This window comes from Macaca mulatta, chromosome 4 (assembly GCF_049350105.2).
Source record: "Macaca mulatta isolate MMU2019108-1 chromosome 4, T2T-MMU8v2.0, whole genome shotgun sequence".
NCBI lineage: Eukaryota > Metazoa > Chordata > Mammalia > Primates > Cercopithecidae > Macaca > Macaca mulatta.
In genome coordinates this window covers 165,540,815-165,563,659 of record NC_133409.1, presented here as the reverse complement: position 1 = coordinate 165,563,659, position 22,845 = coordinate 165,540,815, and the positions used below count along the sequence as shown (strand labels likewise).

The 22,845-nt window shown below is 41.6% G+C and overlaps 1 protein-coding gene across 1 annotated transcript in view; it reads left to right on the top strand.

Moving 5' to 3' along the window:
- The window catches only part of CAP2 (cyclase associated actin cytoskeleton regulatory protein 2), a 166,641-nt gene that overhangs the window by 108,232 nt on the left and 35,564 nt on the right, over positions 1-22,845 (top strand). Inside the window, 3 exon segments of the mRNA NM_001266532.1 lie at positions 8,093-8,236; positions 8,558-8,643; positions 15,002-15,107. Coding sequence (NP_001253461.1) covers positions 8,093-8,236; positions 8,558-8,643; positions 15,002-15,107 — 336 coding nt within the window.

Sequence of the window (22,845 nt, the reverse complement as noted above, 5' to 3'; positions counted from 1 at the left end):
ATGTTAAAAAGCTTGTCTCTGAGATACCAAGACAATGTAACTATCCAAAGCAATGTATCCTCTGGAAGACCAAGTCACCAGGTTTCATATTCTTGAAGAATGATCTTTAAAGAATATAAGCAAATATAGCTTGGGCATGGTGGCTCATGCCTGTAATCCCAGTACTTTGAGAGGCTGGGGTGGGAGGATTGCTTGAGCCCAGGAGTTCAAGACCAGCCTGGGCACAACATAGGGAGACCCGGTCTCCTCAAAAAAATCAAAAACTTAGCCAGGGCTGGTGGCACATGCCTGTGGTTCCAGCTACCTGGGAGGGTGAAGCTGGAGGATCTCTTGAACCTGGGAGGTTGAGGCTGCAGTGAGCCAAGATTGCACCACTGCACTCCAACCTAGGTGACAGAGTGAGACCCTGTCACAAATAAATAAATAAAAACATAAGCAAATATAGTATATAAGGAACATAAAGTTTAGCAATCCTAAAATAAGGAACATATATGAACCATCAAGTCTTACAAAGATGTAAAAATATTTCCCAAGGAATCTATTATTATTCAATATAATGGCAACTGTTGTAAAATCGTGTACATGATGAGTGGTGCTCACTAGGTTTTGCAAACATTTTAGATTGTTTAAATTGTACAAGTGTTTTTAAAAGTGTCTCCATGGACGTATTCTGAAATCTCCAAAATGTTCCTGGACAGTAAAAAATTTTTATTTAATGGGACTCAACAAGAAGGAAACTAGCCTAAGGAAACACCTACAATTGCAGCGAAGCAAAAGTTAACTCAATTGAACATTTCTGATTTGTAAACAATTGCTTCTGACTTTAAATGGTGAAAATAATTGCTTCAATTATTAGAATGTGTCCAAATATATATATGTGTGTGTCCAATATATATATACATATATATATTATTATTTTTTTATTTTTTTGGAGACAGAGTCTCACTCCGTTGCCCAGGCTGGAGTGCAGTGGCACGATCTCGGCTCACTGCAACCTCCACCTCCCGGGTTCAAGCGATTCTCCTGCCTCAGCCTCCCGAAATACTATTCCTGATTTGGATAACCTTTGCTTGAGAAAACTTTATTCTTCTTCACCTGGGTAATTTATTCTGGCAACTTCTGAATGTGTTTTCCTAAAGCTTCTTCCCTAATTGGAAGGAGGTTTAATATTTTTTTGTTGTTGTTGTTGTTGAGACGGAGTCTCGCTCTGTCGCCCAGGCTGGAGTGCAGTGGCCGGATCTCAGCTCACTGCAAGCTCCGCCTCCCGGGTTTACGCCATTCTCCTGCCTCAGCCTCCCGTGTAGCTGGGACTACAGGCGCCCGCCACCTCGCCCGGCTAATTTTTGTATTTTTAGTAGAGACGGGGTTTCACCGTGTTAGCCAGGATGGTCTCGATCTCCTGACCTCGTGATCCGCCCGTCTCGGCCTCCCAAAGTGCTAGGATTACAGGCTTGAGCCACCGCGCCCGGCCGGTTTAATATTTTTTGACACATGCAAACTTAACAGCCCCTATGTGAAATATTTTCTACTTTTAAAGGTGTGAAACTGGTTAAAATGTTTTAAAACTTTTCCCTTAATTGCAAAGGAAATATATGTACATGTTAGAAGACTTAGAATATATAGATAAGCCAATAAAATTAAAGTTCTATGTTGACACTTTTTGATGTATATCTTTCCATATATTTTCTGTGCCGTGCACTTACACACATACACACATGCATCCAAATGAAATAAACTGGTGAAACTTTGCACAAAAATATGTAAGCGAAAGTAATAATGATTGGTATTTGGCAGTGTGGTTTACTAACGCATACTGCTTGATATGAGCTTTCTTGGAATTTTAAATGTAGATGGAACCCAAACCTTTTTAAAATTTTACTTTAATGCTATTAAGTTTGTTTGAGTTGTAGTGGTAATGCAAATGTCATTACCTTGAAATCATTCCTTCTCAAATGATAGAGTTCTCACAGTACATGCCAGGAATGTATTGATGGGATTTTATTTGTATGCTTGTTTGTTTTCATGGAACTATTTGAATTAAACTCTTAGAATCATTCTTGATAGTTTGAATCGCCATTACTTAAAAAGTAATTATTATTATTTCTGAAAATATTTCCAATAATTATATCTACACTTGATATTAACTAAAAGGCCGAGAAGCAATGAATAATTACATCTACAGGAAAAAAAAAACCAACACCAACTTTTAGCACTGCTTTTTTTCCATGTGGTGGAATGCAGAATGTTTATTGTTTACTTATGTTTTACATCTATATTTTTTGGTGTTTCACAAAGAGCATATATTGGTTTTTATAATCAGAAAAAGAATTTCATTACAAAGAAGTAACATGACTGAACCGTTTTCTACCTGATACAGAACTACATGAGAACCATGGGTTCCAGAAATAACAGGCCTATTTTGTTTTACTCAATGATACATCTTTGAGGTCAAACTCCCAGAGTTTGTGCCATCTCTTACAAAACAGCATGAGTGGGAATTTGGTTTTCCTTTTTGGGTAAAGTTTCTACAAAGCTTGCTGATAAAGCTCATTTTACTTTTGCAAAACAATTCCCTTACTTTGGGAGCTAAACGGAGATGAAGCTGATAACGGGACTCAGTGCTTCAACTTTAAAGCAGAAGCTAGGGTCATAAAGACATGGAGTCCTAAAATACTCTTCCAAAGTACAGTCGCCTCCAGCTAAGATAACCCTTGGAAACGTTTGATGAAAACGTGCAGTTTATTCATGCATCTCTTCCATGTTGGCCATTTCCACCTTCTTCTGTCAAAGCCACAGAAACTAGGGGTAGGCCAGGGAGCATGTTCAGCTCATCTTCACATGAATTCTGAGAAATTGTTGAGAATCAAAGAAACCTTAGTGAGACATTAACAAAAAGTAATCTGAGTGACACCTATGTAAAAGTCATTGCAAAGCACACTAGCTGCTAGACATATCCGGGGAGCTACCACCAATGCACTCCCTTGACAGAAAACCAGGACACCTCTTAGATGAGCTCCTTCTTTAGTGGAAAACCCTTATGTAATTTTAATTGACATCAGTGCAAATCAGCCTGTATTGAATGAGTGTGCCTAATATATGCTTAATACTGAAACAGGTTGAAGTACCTCTCATAGACCCCCCATTGACTTTTCGTCTGACATCCCACACAACCAGCTTTGATGGAAGTCACACCATCACTCTGATGTTCTCTTCTATTTTTGATTCCAGCCTTGAAAGTCAGGATGAACTGGTGAAGATAAGACTTCTTTAAAGTACAGGAGAAGTCTATTGGCACAGAATAAAAGCAGTAATGTTTATTAGAGTTGTGCAAATAGCTGTTGTACTTAGTTCTCTCAACATTGCTTTTTTTTTTAATGATGACAATTCTTCACATAATTGCCAAACTAAAGCAAAAGAAAACTTTCTCAATCTTTATGATGCTTTCATCAGATAACCAATATAAAGTATCTTCGAGAAGACTCTGTCTCCTCAGACTTTAGTTTGTTCTCGGGAAGTTAGAGATAAACAAAAATGGCCTTAATAAATCTCTCTAATGTTATAAATATACAGTTTCTGGGTTTTTTCCCCTTGGGGCAGTGGGCCAGGTATCATCAACAATTCAGATATTCTGGCCTTTCTCAAAAATGTCATTACATTAAGAACATTGTGACTTAGCCAATTGTTGGAGAAAATTAGGATGCTTTTTAGTAGTTCTGCCATCATTAAAAATCAGCTGCCTTCTGGGGAAACTGATGCCACACCCTTGATCAGGTGTTGAATTTGAACTGAAAAGAATCCCCCAGAGAAGGAGATGTTTGCTTTCTAAGAATGAAGCTCCAGGGAGGGTATTTAAAACTGATGTTTGGCAACCATTAACGAACAAGTATGCCATAATTGTGTTTGGGGCCAGGAGTGTTTAGAGGGGTTTTTGTTTGTTCTATTGTTGAGGGTTTGGAGGGAAGGGGTTGAAGGTGTTTGCTTTCCCTGAACTGCCATTACCCCTGCATTGGTTTGATAGGGCTGCCCTAACAAAGTACCACAGACATGTAGATTAGAAACAACAGAAATTCCTCACAGTTCTGGAGGCTGGAAGTCCAGGATCAAGGTGACGGCAGGGTTGGTGTCTCCCCACGCTTCTCTCCTTGGCTTGTAGATGCTGCCTTTTCCCTGTGTCTTCATGTGGTCTTCCCTCTGTGTGTGTCTGTGTCCTCATCTCCTTTTCTTATAAAGACACCAGTCAGGCCAGATGCCATAGCTCACGCCTGTAATCCCAGTACTTTGGGAGGCCGAGGCGGGCAGATCACAGTTTGAGACCAGCCTGGCCAACCTGGTGAAACCCCATCTCTTCTAACAATACAAAAATTAGCTGGGTGTGGTGGTGTGTGCCTGTAATCCCAGCTACTTGGGAGGATAAGGCAGGAGAATTGCTGGAACCCAGAAGGTGGAGGTTGCAGTGAGCCGAGATCGTGCCACTGCACTCCAGCCTAGGCGACAAGAGCAAAACTCTAGCTCAAAAAAAGAAAAAAAAAAAAAAAGACACCAGTTGTATTGGATTGAAGCCCACCCTAATGACCTCATTTTAATGTAATCATTTCTTTAAAGACCCTATCTCCAAATATGGTTGCATTCCAACCATATTTAAGATCCTTTCTCCAAATATGGTACTGAGGGTTAAGGCTTCAGCATATGAATTTGGTTGGGGGGCGGGTGGACAGAGTGCAGCCCCTAACAACTCTGATTCAAGGTCTTTTCACCAAATCCATAAGCCCTTTGCTTTGTAGTGGTCAGAAGGGAAAGAGAGGAGACAGGAAGATATTCATGGCTTTTCCACAAGAACTGACTAGCTTCTGCAGCAAATGTTTTTGTTTTTCCCCTCCTTTAGTACGGGATAGCTAAAAAGTCCACTGGGAACCTTGAGAGCACTTTGCTTTCTCTCCCTGTATTTCTTTGTTTCCCCCAAACAGAAGGGTGCCTCCGTCCCTCAGCATATGTTAATTAGGAAACCGCTCTCCTTGTGTTTGCATTTAAGAGATGGGAAGGAGCTAGTCAGTGAACTTGGCCAATGAGAGGCTCTGTAACTGGCAGATACCTTGGAGATCACCAGCCACCTGTTGTGCACCCACAGTATACCTGACCCTTTACCAAGCACGACACGTTCTCTCATTTACTCCTCCTAATATCCCTGTGAAGCAGGTGCTGTTGTCAACCCTAGCTTGCAGATGGGACAAGGGAATCTTGGACAAGTTTGGTAATTGATATAAAGTCCCAGAGCTGAGCATACTGTGGAGCAAGGATTTGAACCCAAGAAGTCTCCTGCTAGAACCTGTGCTCTTAATCTCTTCTTAACACCTTTCCCTAGTCGTATTGGCAGAGAAGAAACCTGTATGTAGAGAACTAACCATATTTTCCTCAGCACCCAGTATCAAGAATTGTCTCAGGGCCTCCCCAGAGACCTAGGTTCTAGCTCCAGCTCCACTAATCATTGCTGGCTGGTCTTGACATAGTAAATTAACCTCTCTGAGCTTGTATTCCATATGTAAAATAGGAGAATTGGATTACGGCCATGTTTCTCAAACTTTTAGGCTAGATCCATAAAAAGAAATACATTTTATTTGGCAACCCAGTACACACACACATGCACACACACACACACACACACACTTCATAGCCAAAACAAGAGTTTGATACCAAAATATCCATCCTTATTATATGTGAATGTCCTCTGATCTTTTCTATTCTAATCTATTTTCATGATTTTTAAATGCTAATTGTGACCTATTCTACTGGATTTGTCAAAAAGCTGAACTAGGTGACCCAGTTTAGACTCCTGGAATCCTAAAATCCTGTTAACCTATGTAGATGCCTGTTTGGAGCTTCTCATATCTTAAACGCATATTTATTTTAAACAAATGAATATCACATATTACAGGGGACAACATCCTTTTTACCTCTGGTATAAGTTAACTGCATCATGGAAATTATAATAATTACTTCTATTTATTGTGTACCTCCCATGTGCCAGGGCTTTAAAATGCAGTATCTCCTGTAGCCTGTAGGTGGTAGGTATTATCTCTGATTTATAGATGAGGAAACTAAGGATCTGATTAAGTAATTTGCTCAAGGCCCCGTAGGCACCAAAGTTTTTTGAACCAAGGCCATTCTAATTCCAGAGCCCTTACATTCAACCTTCTTTTCAGAGGAGGGGATATAAAGGGGTTTAGAAGGAGAGGTAAAGTCTAAAAGCTACCGCAGCTGCTCATAATTTATTTCCTAATGGTTTGCTGTCCCCGGCAGAAATGACTGTCCTCTGGGGTGTGAAGCCACTGCTGCAGCAATGATTGAAATCACCTGGGAAGCTTAAACAATTCCCCCTGCCCTCACCCAGGCCACCCAAGGACCAGTTAAGTCAGAATTGCTAGGGGTGGAACCCAGGCCTCAGTGGTTTTTAAAGCCCCCAGGGTGGTTCTAATGTGTAGCCAAGGCTGGGAACCATTGCTCTGAAATCTCAGAAATTAAAGCGCTGTAAGGAGCTTTTCTATTTTACCTCCTGCAAACAAGATTTACTAAAATACTGCTTAAAACTCTTTAACTGCTCCCACAGAGCTGAAGTACAGGGTCTTTGCTGTTTCTTTGGAGCACGCACAAAAATCTGATAAACAACCTTGTATCTGCTTTTCAACACCTAGAGAAATTAGAGAATGCTAAGGATGTAGATGAGGAGATGTTTAAAGCAACTGTGGTATTCTGGAGAATCTAGCTCCGAGATACTTCATAACTCAGCTCACGTCATTTTGTTTTTTATTTTTTATTTTTATTTATTTACATATTTTTTTCAGACAGAGTCTCACTCTGGTGCCAGGCTGGAGTACAGTGGTGAGTCACAGCTCACTGCAGTCTCAGATTCCTGGGTAATTCTAATTCTCCCAGGATTGGAGCCTCCTTAATAACTGGAACTACGGGTGCACACCACCACAGCCACCTCATTTTTAAAATTTTTTTGTAGAAGTGGGGTCTTGCTGTGTTGTCTGGGCTGGTCTCGAACTCCTGGCCCCAAGCAGTCCTCCCGCCTCAGCCTCACAAAATGGTGGAATTACAGGTATGAGCCACCACACCCAGCCAGCTCATGTATTTCTGAAAGTCATTTTTGTATAAATGGAGAAGTCAATTGTTGAATTTGCGGAATTGAGTGTGACCTGTGGCCATAGGCCAAGTGGACTGGGGACAATGTAGAATGCTAACAAAGACTAAAGTCACTATAAATATGATAAGCCATCACATTTTCTTAAAAAGGGCCGGGCGTGGTGGCTCACGGCTGTAATCCCAGTACTTTGGGAGGCCGAGGTGGGTGGATCATTTGAGGTCAGGAGTTCAAGACCAGCCTGGCCAACCCCGCCTCTGCTAAAAATAAAATTAACTGGGCGTAGTGGCAGGCACCTGTAGTCCCAGCTACTTGGGAGGTTGAGGCAGGAGAGTCACCTGCCTTGGGAGGCGGAGGTCGCAGTGAGCCAGTATCATGCCACCGCATTCCAGCCTGGGACAGAGTGAGACTCCGTCTCAAAAAAAAAAAAAAAAAAAAGGGCAGGGGGGCCTCGGTGAAAGATTTCCACTTTTTCACATGGATTATGGTAACTATGGTGAAACCAGGAAGCCTCTCCCAAAGCATTTTCCCACAGGAGCAGGATGATGTCATTTTACTAACCTTCCAGTCTTACCCAACTTTATACCGGGGTTATTGCAGTGTGTAATCTATTTGCCATTTGAAATATAAATGATCAACACTCAATTTCACTGTCTTCCGTGAAGGAGTCTTCAAAATGGGGACTGTGCTATACTGCTGGGTTTTTTCCACATCTCAAGCCGCAGCATTAATAATGTTAAAAATATCTGCAATTTTCATACTTCAGACAGTAAAAGCACAGCATTACCATAACCAAGAACAAATGCGTGCTATTCTCAAAGATGATTATATGTTTCTTTTAGACCCCTTGACAGATGGCAAGTCCTGAATTCTCCTGCTTAGGCCAACATGGATAGAGGTGCTATGCGTCTGCTCTGTCTGTAGTAACAGCCCCCGATGTTTGATTGCTTCCAGAATGATGTGGCCACACTTCTGAAACCCATATCGGAAAAGATTCAGGAAATCCAAACATTCAGAGAGAGAAACCGGGGGAGTAACATGTTTAATCATCTTTCGGCCGTCAGCGAAAGCATCCCTGCCCTTGGATGGATAGCTGTGGTGAGTCTAGATGGAATGTTGCCTCTTCACCTCATCACACTTTTGGAGTATTTAGGAGAACTCGTAGCTTAGTTACCTTCACGCTCCTTGCACTGAAGGAAGCTGGCCGAATGCATCTGCTTTCTCCTACCCTGTTTAAAGTTCAGTGCTTTCTGTTCTGAGATACTGTAGAAAGTGTTTTTATCAACCTTTACAGAGCAACATTTGCCTCCCACTTTCAAGTCCACACGTCTCCATTGCTTTTCTTCTTCTTTAAGGCATTTTCTTTCTTATCCTATTTTTTTTTCCTTCTATGCTTGGGTGACGGTCCTGTTTTCTCAGTCCCCCAAACCCGGTCCTTATGTCAAGGAGATGAATGACGCTGCCACCTTTTACACTAACAGGGTCTTAAAGGACTACAAACACAGGTACGTACCTTACTTTACTCACCAAATTTTCAGTTGATTACTTGTTAGACATTTGTCCCTAAAACTCAGTGCAGTTAACTACTGATTCCTTTTCAAGGCTCTACACTAATGTACTATAAACTTTAAAGGAAAATCTAATCTTTGCAGATAAAGTCAAGTGGAAAGTGTAATCAATTATCCAGATAATATATGTGTTTTAGAAAGTCTGCCTCAGTTCACTTATAATGAATAAACTCTCCCCACTTGAATGTATGTCACTATCTTATGTATTCCCACAATAATCAGAGAGCTTGGTGATGGAGCAACCCTGTATGGTGCAGAACCTTTACATGGATCAAAGTAGAGTTGGAGGGTGAGCTATAGACGAGAGGAGGAATCAGGAAATGAAGTGTGAATCAAGAACAGAATGAGATGAAACAACAAACCAGAGCAGTGAGAAGGAAATCGGAGACTCAGTTAATATGAAATACAACTGGGGTGGATACAGAGACACCTGTAAGACCAGCAGCCATTCAGAGCGCTGCTGAAAGTATAGATGAGTCTAAACCAAGGGGCTTTGCCTGGTGAACCAGCGTGAAAGGACCTTGCATTCGACAGCACAAGTAGTAGATCCCAGAGTAACTTAAACTGGAGTCAGAATAGAAAATAGGCCCAAACTGAAAGCTCTGACATGGCAGAGCTGAAGAAATATCCAGGAAAATGTGTCCTAAACCATTTAAGGGATATCATGAGATTCCTCCCCCTCTGATAAGGTCATGCCTTGTACTCTATAAACAGTTGGCTAAATGTGATGTGGCTCGTGCCTAGGAACTAAGGGAAGGGATGAGGCAAATATAAGAGCAGCAAGGTTCTACCTGCATCTGGCCCTGGACTCCAGCGTGGATCTCCCTCTGAGCTCTTAGATGGCAGCAACAGAAGTGACCATTGGTCAGCAAATGCAGAGGCACCTGGAGACGTCTCATGTGTTGACCCAGACTGTTCAGGTGGAAGGAAATTAAAGAACCTGTATTACTGGATTATTGCTTCAATTCACGTTTTTTTTTTGGTTTTTTGGTTTTTTGAGGCAGAGTCTTGCCCTGTTGCCAGGCTGGAGTACAGTGGCATGATCCTGGCTCACTGCAATCTCCACCTCCCAGGTTCAAGCAATTCTCCCGCCTCAACCTCCCAAGTAGCTGGGACTACAGGCATGCACCACCACGCCCAGCTAATTTTTGTATATTTAGTAGAGACAGGGTTTCACCATGTTAGCCAGGATAGTCTCAATCTCTTGACCTCGTGATCCACCCGCCTCAGCCTCCCAAAGTGTTGAGATTACAGGCATGAACCACTGTGCCTGGCCTCAATTCACCCCTTTGTTTTACTAATGCAGATGTGAAAATTAGAACCAGAGGAAAAGGGTCTACAACAATGTAAGACAAATTTTATAGGGAATATAGAAAAATTGCGTAAAATATATAAATAAATACCTAGTATACTCCAGGCCATTAATTAATATTACATATTCAAAATTTTCATCAGTCTTTCTTTTGTAGATTTTTTAAATTTTAAAAACATTGAGTAGATACAAAAGAATATTTATAAAATATACATAAGGTGTAAAGGATTACAATACAAAAAAATACATATACATCCATCCCTCAGGTTAAGAAATATGTAACAATATTTTTTTACTATAAAAAGCAGGCCGGGAGTGGTGGCTCACACCTATAATCCCAGCACTGTGGAAGGCTGAGACAGGTGGATCACTTGAGGTCAGGAGTTCATGACCATCCTGGCCAACATGGTGAAACCCTGTCTCTACTAAAAATACAAAAATTAGCCGAGTATGGTGGCATGCACCTGTCGTCCCAGCTACTCAGGAGGCTGAGGCAGGAGAATTGCTTGAACCCGGAAGGCAGAGGTTGCAGTGAGCTGAGATTGTGCCACTGCACTCCAGCCTGGGTGACAAAGTGAGACTCCATCTCAAAAAAAAAAAAAAAAAGCAGCTATACCCAACAATTCCATTCCTAGGTATGTTTCCAAAAGAAATGAAAACGTATGTTCACCCAAAATCTTGTACACAATATTCATTGCAGCATTATTCATAATAGCCAATAGGTGGGAACAATCCAAATGTTCATCAGCTGATGAATGAATAAATAAAATATGGTATATCTACACAATGGAATATTATTTGGCCATGAAAAAAAAATGGAGTATTGATACTTCATTCTTTTATTCAGGCAGCAGCATGGATGAACCCTGAAAATATTGTGCTAAGTGAAAGTAGGACTGGGGAAATTTAGGGAAAACTTAAACTTTTAAAAGTTTAAGATTTTTTTTTTAAGTTTCAAGTAATTACTCCCTTTTGGGGAATAATTGCTAATGGGTATAGGGTTTCTTTTGGGGGCGACAAATATGTTCTAAAATTGATTGTGGTGGTGATGGCTCAACTCTGCTGAGCTAAACTATGGAATTGCACACTGGAAATGGCTAAAGTATATGGGATGTGAATTATATTTCAATAAAGCTATTATATTTTAAAAAACAAAAAGAAAAACAACCATCACATTCCCCTCACATAATTTAATTGTTCCATGTTGCTTTTAGGAAGAGGAGCTTTAGCAGACAGAACTCCTAATTCCAGGGTCTTCAGTGCACCGCTTTTCCTCTTAGGGGCTCTGCCCACCCTGAGAAAACTTTGGTTAAAACAATTGTGCTCAGTGACAGACTTTTTGCATCAAGGCAATTGTGCCCAATGATACGCCTCCAAATGTTGCCGTGTTTTATTAGAGACTTTAGGAGTGCGCGGCACGCATGAGAAAGGCATCAGAAATGCAAGATGGCCTGTTCTTCTGACATAAAAATGACATTTCAGAAAAGAGCAAGTTTCAGTTGCCAAACCTGGATATCATATGACAGCATGAACATACACCCATAGTGACTTCTTTTGTTCCAGATATACAGGCACACACCTACACATGCCAGTTCAGGACAGCTCAAGCACTACCTAAGTTTATGCCTTTTTACATTCCACCCTTGGAGACTATTTTAATTGGTATCTCAGTTCATCAGCTCCTGTCCTTCTCCCAGTCCCTCCCTGAGTATATGTTGGGGCTATGGGTGTGAGGGGTTCTCCCCAGGTAGCAGCATAGTCAAATGGGTTGGGTTTTCTATATACTTTTGTTCACAAAGAGAGTTCAGTATTTGCCCCTCAGTGTTAACTCTAGCAATTAAGTAGAAAATGTACTTCCAGTAGTACCAAAGACGACTCAGTTCAGCTCAGTGGACCACCTCAAGACTGTACAAGAAGCCGAAGAAACGCAGCTGGAGGTGCAAATGCATTCGTTTTACTGCTAGGAGTAGTCAAAGCACTCCCAGGTCACCTTTGAGCTTCTGAAAGCGGACTAAGCAGCATACTCCACACCACACAACACCCATTTACTGGTGGACTCAAGCCCGCCGTGCCGTCTCTGTGTCGTAGTTATTTGTGAGTCACTGCTGCCCACTGGGCAGATAGGACCGAAGGTAGAGGAATAAAAAGGCAGACTTCCTTGAGGTTTAAACAGGACTGTGAGCTGTGGAGTCTGTATCTGTGCAACACTTACCACCAGCTTGACTGCTCATTGGCTGTTTTTCTCTTTTTTTGTTTTTTTTTGTTTTTTTTGAGATGGAGTCTCACTCTGTCACCTAGGCTGGAGTGCAGTGGCGTGATCTCGGCCCACTGCAATCTCCGCCTCCCGGGTTCAAGCAGTTCTCCTGCCTCAGCCTCCCGAGTAGCTGGGACTACAGGCAAGCACCACCATGCCCAGCTAATTTTTTTTGCATTTTCAGTGGAGACGGAGTTTCGCCATGTTGGTCAGGCTGGTCTCAAACTCCTAACCGCAAATGATCTACTCGCTTCAGCCTCCCAAAGTACTGGGATTATAGGCGTGAGCCACCCCGCCTGGCCTGGCTCTTTCAATATATGAATAGAGCGAGTCATTTATTTTAGCTTGATAGAGGTGTGGCCTCTCTGAGTCATAATCATTAAAATTCACATTCCCCTACCATAGCTTCTTCCAGAGTATATGAAAACTGAAGATAGTTTTGCAGCTCCCAATGTGTATTTGGGTCCTGCTCAATTTGTTACCTCTTAAAGACTGACTTCAGGTAAAAGAGCACCATACTCTTAGTCCTTATCACAAGTTTTGCTAGAACGTTGTTCAAGTCAAAATAATACTGCATTGGTTAAAAAAAAAAAAAAAAAAAAAAAAAAAAGAACTTGCCCATATAGACTTGGACTTCATCCATTGTTAAATTCTTTAATAGAAAATAACTGAATCAGACATGGTGGCTCATGCCTGTGATCCCAGCTCTTTGGGAGGCTGAGGAGGGAGGATAGCTTGAGTCCAGGAGTTCAAGACCAGCCTGGGCAACATAGTGAGACCCCCCCCATCTCTACCAAAAGATTTTAAAAATTAGCTGGGCATGGTGGTGCACATCTGTAGTCCCAGCTACTTGGGAGGCTGAGGTGGGAGGATCACTTGAGCCCAGGAGGTTGAGGCTATAGCAAGCTATGATCTCACCTTTGCACTCCAGCCTGGGCAACAGAGCAAGACCCTGTCTCTAAAAAAAAAAAGAAAAGAAAGTATACTGAATGTCAACATGCAATTTCTATAATGTCTACAAACATACGTGTGTGTTATATGTACATACACATACAAACATAGACATATGTGTGTACATTTATGTTGAAGTAATGTTCAAGCTCTAATAACAGCTATGTGTATACTGCTTCCTATGCACAAGGCACTGTACTAAGACCCTTACAAGACCCCACAGACTTAGGAAACTAACGGGAGAAACCGTTGGAGCTACACTTAGTTTTTGAGTTTTGACTGTGAAGGTGAGATAAAGCGACAATGAGATTTTTCATACATTTGATGAATATAATCAGTACATCTAAAAATCTAGAACAAAACCACACTCACATTTTTTCTATTTGTGGAGTGAATAATTATGACTTCGGTTCCCAATTTCACTCTTTCTAAATGGCATGCCCTAATACAATAGGATTCTAAACATGCTGGTGGTACTTTAGGGCTTTTCAAGGAAAACAAAATATGTCTAGAGACAAGGCATTATTACAAGAGCTTTAATAATAGAGATTTCCATTCGTGATTATCTTCAGATTAATGGCCCAGGAACATAATTAAATTTTTCTTAACTCAAATGTCATCATTTTTGCATTACCTTGACTTCTATAAGTGAGAAAATATTATGGGTAAAAATTCCCAAAAGGAAACGCAACTATTTTTACCTATCTATAAGTTTAATATTTCTAACAATTCTTTCAATCTTTTATGTTAATCCCGTTATAAAAGGTAAGCATTTTACTAGCCCTTGGTTCAGTAAAATAGAGATAAAAATACTGGTGATGCCCTGCCTGGTTTGTATTGTCATTCAAAATATTAAATTAAGGGAATTTCAATAAATGTCCCTTTAAAAGTAAGGGGTGTTACCTGTTTGTAAGAGATCAATTTTCTTCCTATACCAAAGTCTTTGTCAGTCATAATGACTGAAATTCTCCAATTTGATTACAGTTTTTGTTTTGTTTTGTTTTGTTTGAGATTGAGTCTAGCTCTTGTCCCCCAGGCTGGAGTTCAATGGCGCGATATCCTCTCATGGCAACCTCCATCTCCCGGGTTCAAGCGATTCTCCTGCCTCAGCATCCCAAGTAGCTGGGGGATTACAGGCACGTGCCACCAGGCCCGGCTAATTTTTGTATTTGTAGTAGAGACGGGGTTTCACCATGTTGGCCACGCTGGTCTTGAACTCCTGACCTCGTGATCCAGCTGCCTCAGCCTCCCAAACTGCTGGGATTACAGGCGTGAGCCACTGCGCCTGGCCTGATTACACTTTTAACCAAATAATTCAACAGAATTATGAGAAAATGAACCCAATGCTGTTTTTCTTTTTTTTTCTTTTTAATACCATTCTCATTCCTGGGAGCGTATTGTCTCTCATTTTGCATCAGAAGCAGCACAGAAAGAAACAGCCTCCATGCTACGCCCCCTTCACATGAGTGCTGACAGGGACAGTGCGAGGACACCCTACTCAAGTCAGCTTAGCTCTGTCGGGTCCCCTCTCTGTGGTCCCTCTGCTCCATACCCGGAGCTCAGGGCATCCGGTCACCTGCCGCCTCCCCTCAGGAGAGTGCTGGGCCAGCTTCCTCCCAGGGTTCCCTTCTGAAGCGCTTCATGGTGACCAGGCTGCAAGGACAATTACTTCAGGCTCCAGGGGCCCTAGTCACTAGATAACTGTGTGCCCCACAATCTTTTTAAAATTTTCTTTTAGATCCTAACTCTGCTTTCTTCCACTCTCTTTCACAACAAAGTGATTTGCGTCATGTGGATTGGGTGAAGTCATATTTGAACATTTGGAGTGAGCTTCAAGCATACATCAAGGAACACCACACCACGGGCCTCACATGGAGCAAAACAGTGAGTACCTGGCCCTCTTCCACCTGTGTAAAAAAAGTCCATAAATATATATACACCCGGTGGCCCAGTAATCTCACACCTTAAAACTTACCTCAAGGAAAACATAAGATTAAATGTCCATGCAGAGGGCCAGGCGCGGTGGCTCACGCCTGTAATCCCAGCACTTTGGGAGGCTGAGCTGGGCAGATCATTGAGGTCAGGAGTTCAAGACCAGCCTGGCAAACATAGCAAAACGCTGTCTCTACTAAAAATGTAAAAATTAGCCAGGCATGGTAATGCAAGTCTGTAATTCCAGCTACTCAGGAGGCTGAGACATGAGAATTGCTTGAACCCAGGAGGCAGAGGCTGCAGTAAGCCGAGATTGCACACTGCACTCCAGCCTAGGCGACAGAGCAAAACTCTGTCAAAAAAAAATGCCCATGTAGAAACTGTTTATAGAAATGTGATTTGTTGTAGGAGAAATTTCGGAACTGCCTACATAACATAGAAAAGAAAATGGCTAGCCAGGCGCGGTGGCTCACGCCTGTAATTCCAGCACTTTGGGAGGCCGAAGTGGGTGGATCACCAGAGGTCAGGAGTTAAAGACCAGCCTGGTCAACATGGTGAAACCCCATCTCTACTAAAAATACAAAAATTAGCTGGGTGTGATGGCGCATGCCTATAATCCCAGCTACTTGGGAGGCTGAGGCAGGAGAATCGCTTGAACCCGGGAGGCAGAGGTTGCAGTGCACCAAGATCGTGCCACTGCACTCCAGCCTGGGCAACAGAGCAAGACTCTATCTCCAAAAAAAAAAAAAAAAAAAAAATAATAATAATAATAATGTGTGATAGAAGTTGAAGGGAACAAGAAGGTTTGGAGACAGGTGTACACGGAAAGCTATGCAGCCATAAAACAGAACAAAAATCACGTCCTTTGCAGCAACGTGGAAGCCTCTAGAGACCATTCTCCTTTCCATTAGAAATTAATGTTACAGTGGACTTAGGGGACTTGAGGGAAAGGGTGGAAGGGGGCTGAGGGATAAAAGACTACAAATTGGGTACAGTGTACACTGCTCGATTGATGGGTGCACCAAAGTCTCACAAATTACCACTAAAGAACTTACTCATGTAACCAGGAATTAACGCAGGAACAGAAAGCCAAATACCACGTGTTACCACTTACAAGTGGAAGCTAATTAATGGGTACACATGGACATAAAGATGGGAACAACAGATACTGGGGACTACTAGAGATAGGATGGAGGGAGGAGTCCAAGGACTGAAAAATTACTTACTGGGTACCGTGCCCACTACCTGGGTGACGGGATCATTCACACCCCCAAACCTCAGCATCACACAACATACCCACGTAACAAACCTGCATATATATCCCCTGAACCGAAAGTAAAGGTTGAAATTACTCAAAAAAAAAAAAAAAAAGGAAGACAGATGTAATTTTAATGAGGAGGAATTATGATTAAAATGTCCTTTAAATGTTCTTAACTTCTGTCTTAGTGTTCTAAAGTGTATTGAATAGTATTTTTGAATACCTAGGTGATCCTAGGACTTTGGTATCTTAGTAGCAGCATAAGATCCCGGCCTGTGTCTGTTCCCACTTTAATTCCTATGTGAGATGTTGCACTGACCTTTGCCCCTTTCGGCTTTATCTCTTACATCCTCTCCCATGTTTCACCGTGTGTTCCAGCAACCCCTCACTCCTTGTGGTATCCTGAACAAAGTCAGTGCTTGGATTGCACCAAATGAAACGGATGTTGTTTCAAAATTTACCAGACTCATATTGTGTAACCTTTATTGCAATGTCCTGAGCCTATATCCTGCTGTATAACCTAACTTCCCCCGGGGAAGTGCCCCTACCTCTTCTGCAAGGCTCACCTCACACATCACCTCTTTAAGAAACTTCCATTGATCTCCATCAGCTCCCCATCTGGGTTGGGTGGCTCTGCGCTCTGTCTGCCTCCTTTGTATCTTGAGTATACCTCAGTCATATCCTTGGCATATGGAATGGTGCTTTACTGTGTGCTTTGGGGACTCTCCCACTAGACTGGAAACTCATCTCTGTCTCCAGCCCCAGTGTAGTGCCTGGCACAGAGTAAGTTTACAGTAAATGGTTTGAACTAAACGATCGGTGAGGGGACTCTTAAGAGTGTTTCTTGCCCTTTTGAGTCTCTGCACTTGCTTCTCATGGAAACTCCTTTCCGTTAGAACTTAATGTTATGGTGGACTTAGGGGACTTGAGGGAAAGGGTGGGAGGGGGCTGAGGGATGAAAGACTACAAATTGGGTACAGTGTACACTGCTCGGGTGATGGGTGCCCCAAAGTCTCACAAATTACCACTAAAGAACTTACTCATGTAACCAGACACCATCTCTTCCCCAAAAACTTATGGAAATCAGAATAAAATAAAGAAATTAATGTTAACTTGAATGAAACAGCTTCTTTGTGAATTCCATTCAGAGGTAAAACTCTCACTGTCCTGAAAGCAGTACCCCAGCACCTAACCCTCAGTGCTGGATATCCCCGTCAGTATAGTAAGCAGGCTTCATGCTAAAGCAGAGTTTGTGGTTTTTCAAAAGAGTGTGGGGGCTTCTACATTTGTTTTCCAACACTTATACAAATGTTAACTTTGACCCTTCAAGATCGATGTTTCTTTTTATATTCTACTTTGCCTGTTTTCTCCATAGCACTGAAATGTACAGTGCAAGATACAACTAAGTGGGTTAATTTTTTTTTTCTGCCCACAACATTGTGACTTTTGAGAAGAGAGTTCAAAAACACGTGAAGGGTTTTAATAAGTAAGGCTATGTGTGAATATGGATGGGTGTTTATGTAGACTCATTGGAATTATTTTTTATCGATTTCCAATGAGATCGTGTTTTGTTGTAGAGCCATGCATCATAAGGAGAAAGTGTCACATCTTTACCATGGAGATAGATCATTATTAGAGAATAGTAAAATGAAAATCAGGAGCCCTTGACTCTATTATTATTTCATGGTAGATAAATGCCAGAGGAATGAGAATCTGTTTATGGAAAATAGTGTCAACAAATGCTAGCCTGTTAATTCTCTAATGGTGCCCATGGAAAATGAATAGAAAATTACTTTTAAATGGTTTGAATACCTTTAATGCAATGTACTAAGCTGAGTAATTGTGTTTATGAATATAAAAGAGTTGATTATTAATTACAGAAAAATATAAATGTCGTTGTTTTCCTTTGTTCTAAAGTGAATACTTATTTCATTATGTTCAAGCTTCATAAAACAATACTTTCTCTTACCATGTACCACACATTCGGATATTTTATTTTTTATTTCATTTTTTATAAAATTCTGGCTGAGACCCAATAAATTGATTTCATGACCCCACTAGTGAGTCACATCTCACATTTTTAAAAATGTGTTATAAGCTGGGTGTGGTGGCTCACGCTTGTAATCCCAGCACTTTGGAAGGCTGAGGCGGGTGGATCACCTGAGGTCAGGAGTTTGAGACTAGCCCGGCCAACGTAGCAAAACACCGTCTCTACTAAAAATACAAAAATTAGTCAGGCATGGTGACGGGCACCTGTAATCCCAGTTACTTGGGAGGCTGAGGCAGGAGAATTGCTTGAACCCGGGAGGCGGTGGTTGTAGCAAGCTGAGATCGTGCCACTGCACTTCAGCCTGGGCAGCAGAGCGAGACTTGGTCTCAAAATAAATAAATAGTTATAAAACATAAGTGTTACATTTATACAAAATAAATGTGATCCATAGAGCACATCAGGCATCATGGATTGCCATGACAGCTGTTATTTATGTTATAGATATTACGTGCTCACACAATATGCCAGGGGAAAATTCTATTCAAAATGGTAAAAGCAAAGCATCTGCTTCACTTCTTTAATGGAAGAGCAAAGTGATAAAGTTTTGGTCAGATATTAAAAATGACTAAAGATATTGTGTCAAGCCTTAAAACATATGCCTAGAAATATATTTCCTGATTTTTTGTCTTATTCTTCCAAGTTTTGGGCAGCTATTAAAAAATATATTATAACAATTATATTTTTGAATTTTAAAATTAAATTTCTTTTAAATTATTAAAAACTACTTAAAGATTCCAAAGCATAGTCCATAGCATCAATTAAACTAATTTCTCTTGTCTTACTATGGCCTGTCAACATTCCAGCAAAATGAAGAATAAAGAGTTATAGCCAGAGTTGCAGCATTCTTGCAGAGAAGAGAAAGGACTACTAGAATCATCTGATTGAATGGTCTTTGGGAGGGGAAAATAAAACAAGATCATTTCATTTGTTTGCCCACTGATCACAACTCTGTAAAAACTACATATTTATAAAATGATAAATATCATGAAAGAACATAGAAAGATGTGGTGTTGATGTTCATGGACACCACAGTATTCAGAGATTTTTTTAAATTTAATTTAATTTTTTTTTTTTTTTTTTTTTTTTGAGGCAAGGTGTCACTGTGTCACCCAGGCTGGAATGCAGTGGCATGATCATGGCTCACTGCAACCTTGACCTCTTGAACTCTAATGATCCTCCTGCCTCAGCCTCCTAAGCAGCTGGGACTACAGGCCTGCACCACCACCCCTGGCTAATCTTTTTATTTTTTTGTAGAGACAGAGTTTTGCCATGTTGCCCAAGCTAGTCTCGAACTCCTCAGCTCGAGGAATTTGCTCGCCTCGGCCTCACAAAGTGCTGGGATTACAGGCATGAGCCACCGCATCCGGCCCAGAGGTTTTTTTTTTAAAAAAAAAAAAAACCCATTCCATCTTAACAGACACAGTCCATTGCACAAAACTCCTACTTGCACCATGAAAAGTTTATGATGACTTAACATCTCATGTACTTTCAGTAATTGTTGTTTTTTTCTATTTTCAAATCGGATTTTGAGATTTGCACTCTATGGGGTTTTTAGTAACTGACAGCATGCTGTTTGAGACCCGGCCTGACTCTACAAAAATCATCCTTCCCTGAGTTAACAGTTGGAGCTGAAAGTCCCTGATCCCATCTCCTAACCTCTGCCTCCAGACCGCAGCTGTGTCAGGCAACTGCTGCCCTGTTCAGTTGTCAGGGTGAAATGCCAAACTTTGAGGCCAGTGGTTGGAAGAGAGTCTACGTGTGTGTGTGAGTGTGCCGGGGTGGGGTGCGGGTGAGTTGGGTGGGAGGAAGCAGCTGTGGAGCAATCTGTCTGGAATGTCTTCTTACATTTACCGTAATAAATGGAACGTTGTCATTTCTATGAGCTTTTTTCCAACATGAAGGCAGCTGTTAGCTAGAAAGACCCCACACCAGAAGCTACTTGCCGTTTTCAGTTAGTTTCATCCTTGCAACTGGACCTCTTTTTCTTATGAGTTTGTGTCATGTCCTCAGTGCTAAGTTTCAAATGCACTTTGTTGAATAAATTGATCTTTTGGCACAAACCCAATAGCAACACTGTTACTTAGGATCCCTCGCAGTTGGTCAGATCTGTAATATTCCTTGGCAGTTCCTTCAGATCAGATAACTAAAGCCGAAAGACTAAGGCCTGGTCTTTACACTTACAATTACTGAAATAATTGATTTTTTTCCTACAAAACTGTTCATTTCTGTGAATCTATAATTACAGACAATTATTCTGTTCTAAAAAAGTTCTGTTCAAAAAATTCTGCTCAGAAAAACGTCATGTAAAGAATTCTATGAGTAGAATAAATATGATCATTTTATTAACTTTCGGATGTTAAACTTGTTGACATATTTCTGTCCTTTCCTGTATTTTTGCATTACTTTAGCTTTGGGAACAAATAGAATATAATTATTTGTAGAGTAGAATAAAGCTGCACATGGATAAATGCATATACAGTGTTAGGTAATAGTGATGTAGTTCTATTTTTGTTGTTGTTGTTACTGCTTTTTGTTTTGTTTTGTTTTGATACAGGGCTTCCCTCTGATGCCCAGGCTGGAGTACAGTGGCACGATTGCAGCTCACTGCAGCCTTGACCTCCTGGACTCAAGAGATCCTCCTGCCTCAGCCTCCTAAGTAGCTGAGACCACAGGCGTGCACCAACATGCCCGGCTAATTTTTATATTTTTTTTGTAGAGATGTGATTTCACCATGTTGCCCAGGCTCGTCTCAAACTCCTGGGCTCAAGTGATCCGCCTGTCTTGGTCTCCCTAAGTGCTAGGATGATAAACATGAGCCACTGCACCCAGCCAATGTAAGTCTTAATAATACAGGTTTTAAAAATCCATCCTATACACTATCATCCATCCTAGCCTCTCCTGAACCTCCGGGAAAATGCAAGTAGTTGGGGGCGGTTACAATTATAGACAAGGTGGTGTTTCATGTTTCCCAAAGCAAAACACTTTAGGATCACTTATTTTCCTCTAGTTAGGTGTTTCTTTTCTTTCTGTTTCTTGGTGTCAAGGCCAAATGGTCTGTTAACAAAGCGAAAGTTTAATAGCTTACTTTTGATCAAATTAAAACTCAGCCAGAAGGTATCCTGACTTCTTATAAATAATGTAGACTCCGTGGCATGTCATTAAATATGAATATGTATGCCTTGTATGTTTTCAAGTCTTCAGGCCTCTCTGCCTTCCTCTTGCTGTTTACAAGAGAAAACTGTCCTGAAGCTTTTATATCCAAATGTTCATTTAGAACTTGTGCCAAACCCACACCTTAGGGCGATTAATCAAAGTGAATGGGCAGAGTCTCAGATGATGTGTTGGTTGTCCGATGACAAAGCTCACTATTCTCCTCTGTGGCTCTTCCCCCGGAGTGACTCTGGCCAGTGCACCTGACCACAGCTGCTTCGTTCTACTTAGTTAAGTTTGGGCTTCTAGGTCCTTTTTGGGGCTCTGGGTGGCCAGTTACTTTCATTCTCCTATGGAGGGGTTCCACATTGCTCAGCAGGGGTTAGAATGTCATCAACTAACAAAGGAGCCTCAAATGCCCAAATAGATAATAAAGTTAGGTTGGAAGTGGCTGTGAGTTCAGCTTGACAAGAGACCACATAATTAAACCAATATGGCTTAAGCATCTACTGTGAACCGAGTTCTGGGCAAGGGGCTAAGAATACAAAGATGGATAGATGGCATTGTGGACACAATTCCTGTCCATGGAAATGCACGTTCTAGCTGAAGAAGATAAGCAATGCACCATAATAGAATGGGGGAGCAGCGTGCTAGGGAAACACACAAGGCATGACGCTTGCATATACCAGGACAATGTGGAAGGCATGGCCCATCCTGTAGTGCAGCGTGGTTCTGGGGCCAACAGCAACCTGGGCACTTGTTAGAAAGCTCAAGCCCCTTGACTGGATGCGGTAGCTCACGCCTGTAATCCCAGCACTTCAGGAGGCTGAGGCGGGTGGATCACCTAAGGTCGGGAGTTTGAGACCAGTGTGGCCAACATGGTGAAAACCTGTCTCTACTAAAAATACAAAAATTAGCTGGGCGTGGTGGTGCAGACCTGTAATCCTAGCTACTCAGGAGGCTGAGGCAGGAGAATCGCTTGAACCTGGGAGGCAGAGTTTGCAGTGAGCCGGGATTGCACCACTGCACTCTAGCCTGGGTGACAGAGCAAGGCTCTGTCTCAAAAAAAAAAAAAAAAAAAGGAAATCTCAGGCTCTCGGGCCCCACCTCAGTCCTCCCGAATCAAAACCTACTTTTCAACAGGATTCCCAGGTAATTTATATGCACAGTGAAGTTTGGAAAGCACTGCTCTGCTGTATTTAAGTTGGGCCAAAGGAGTTGTCATAGGGAAA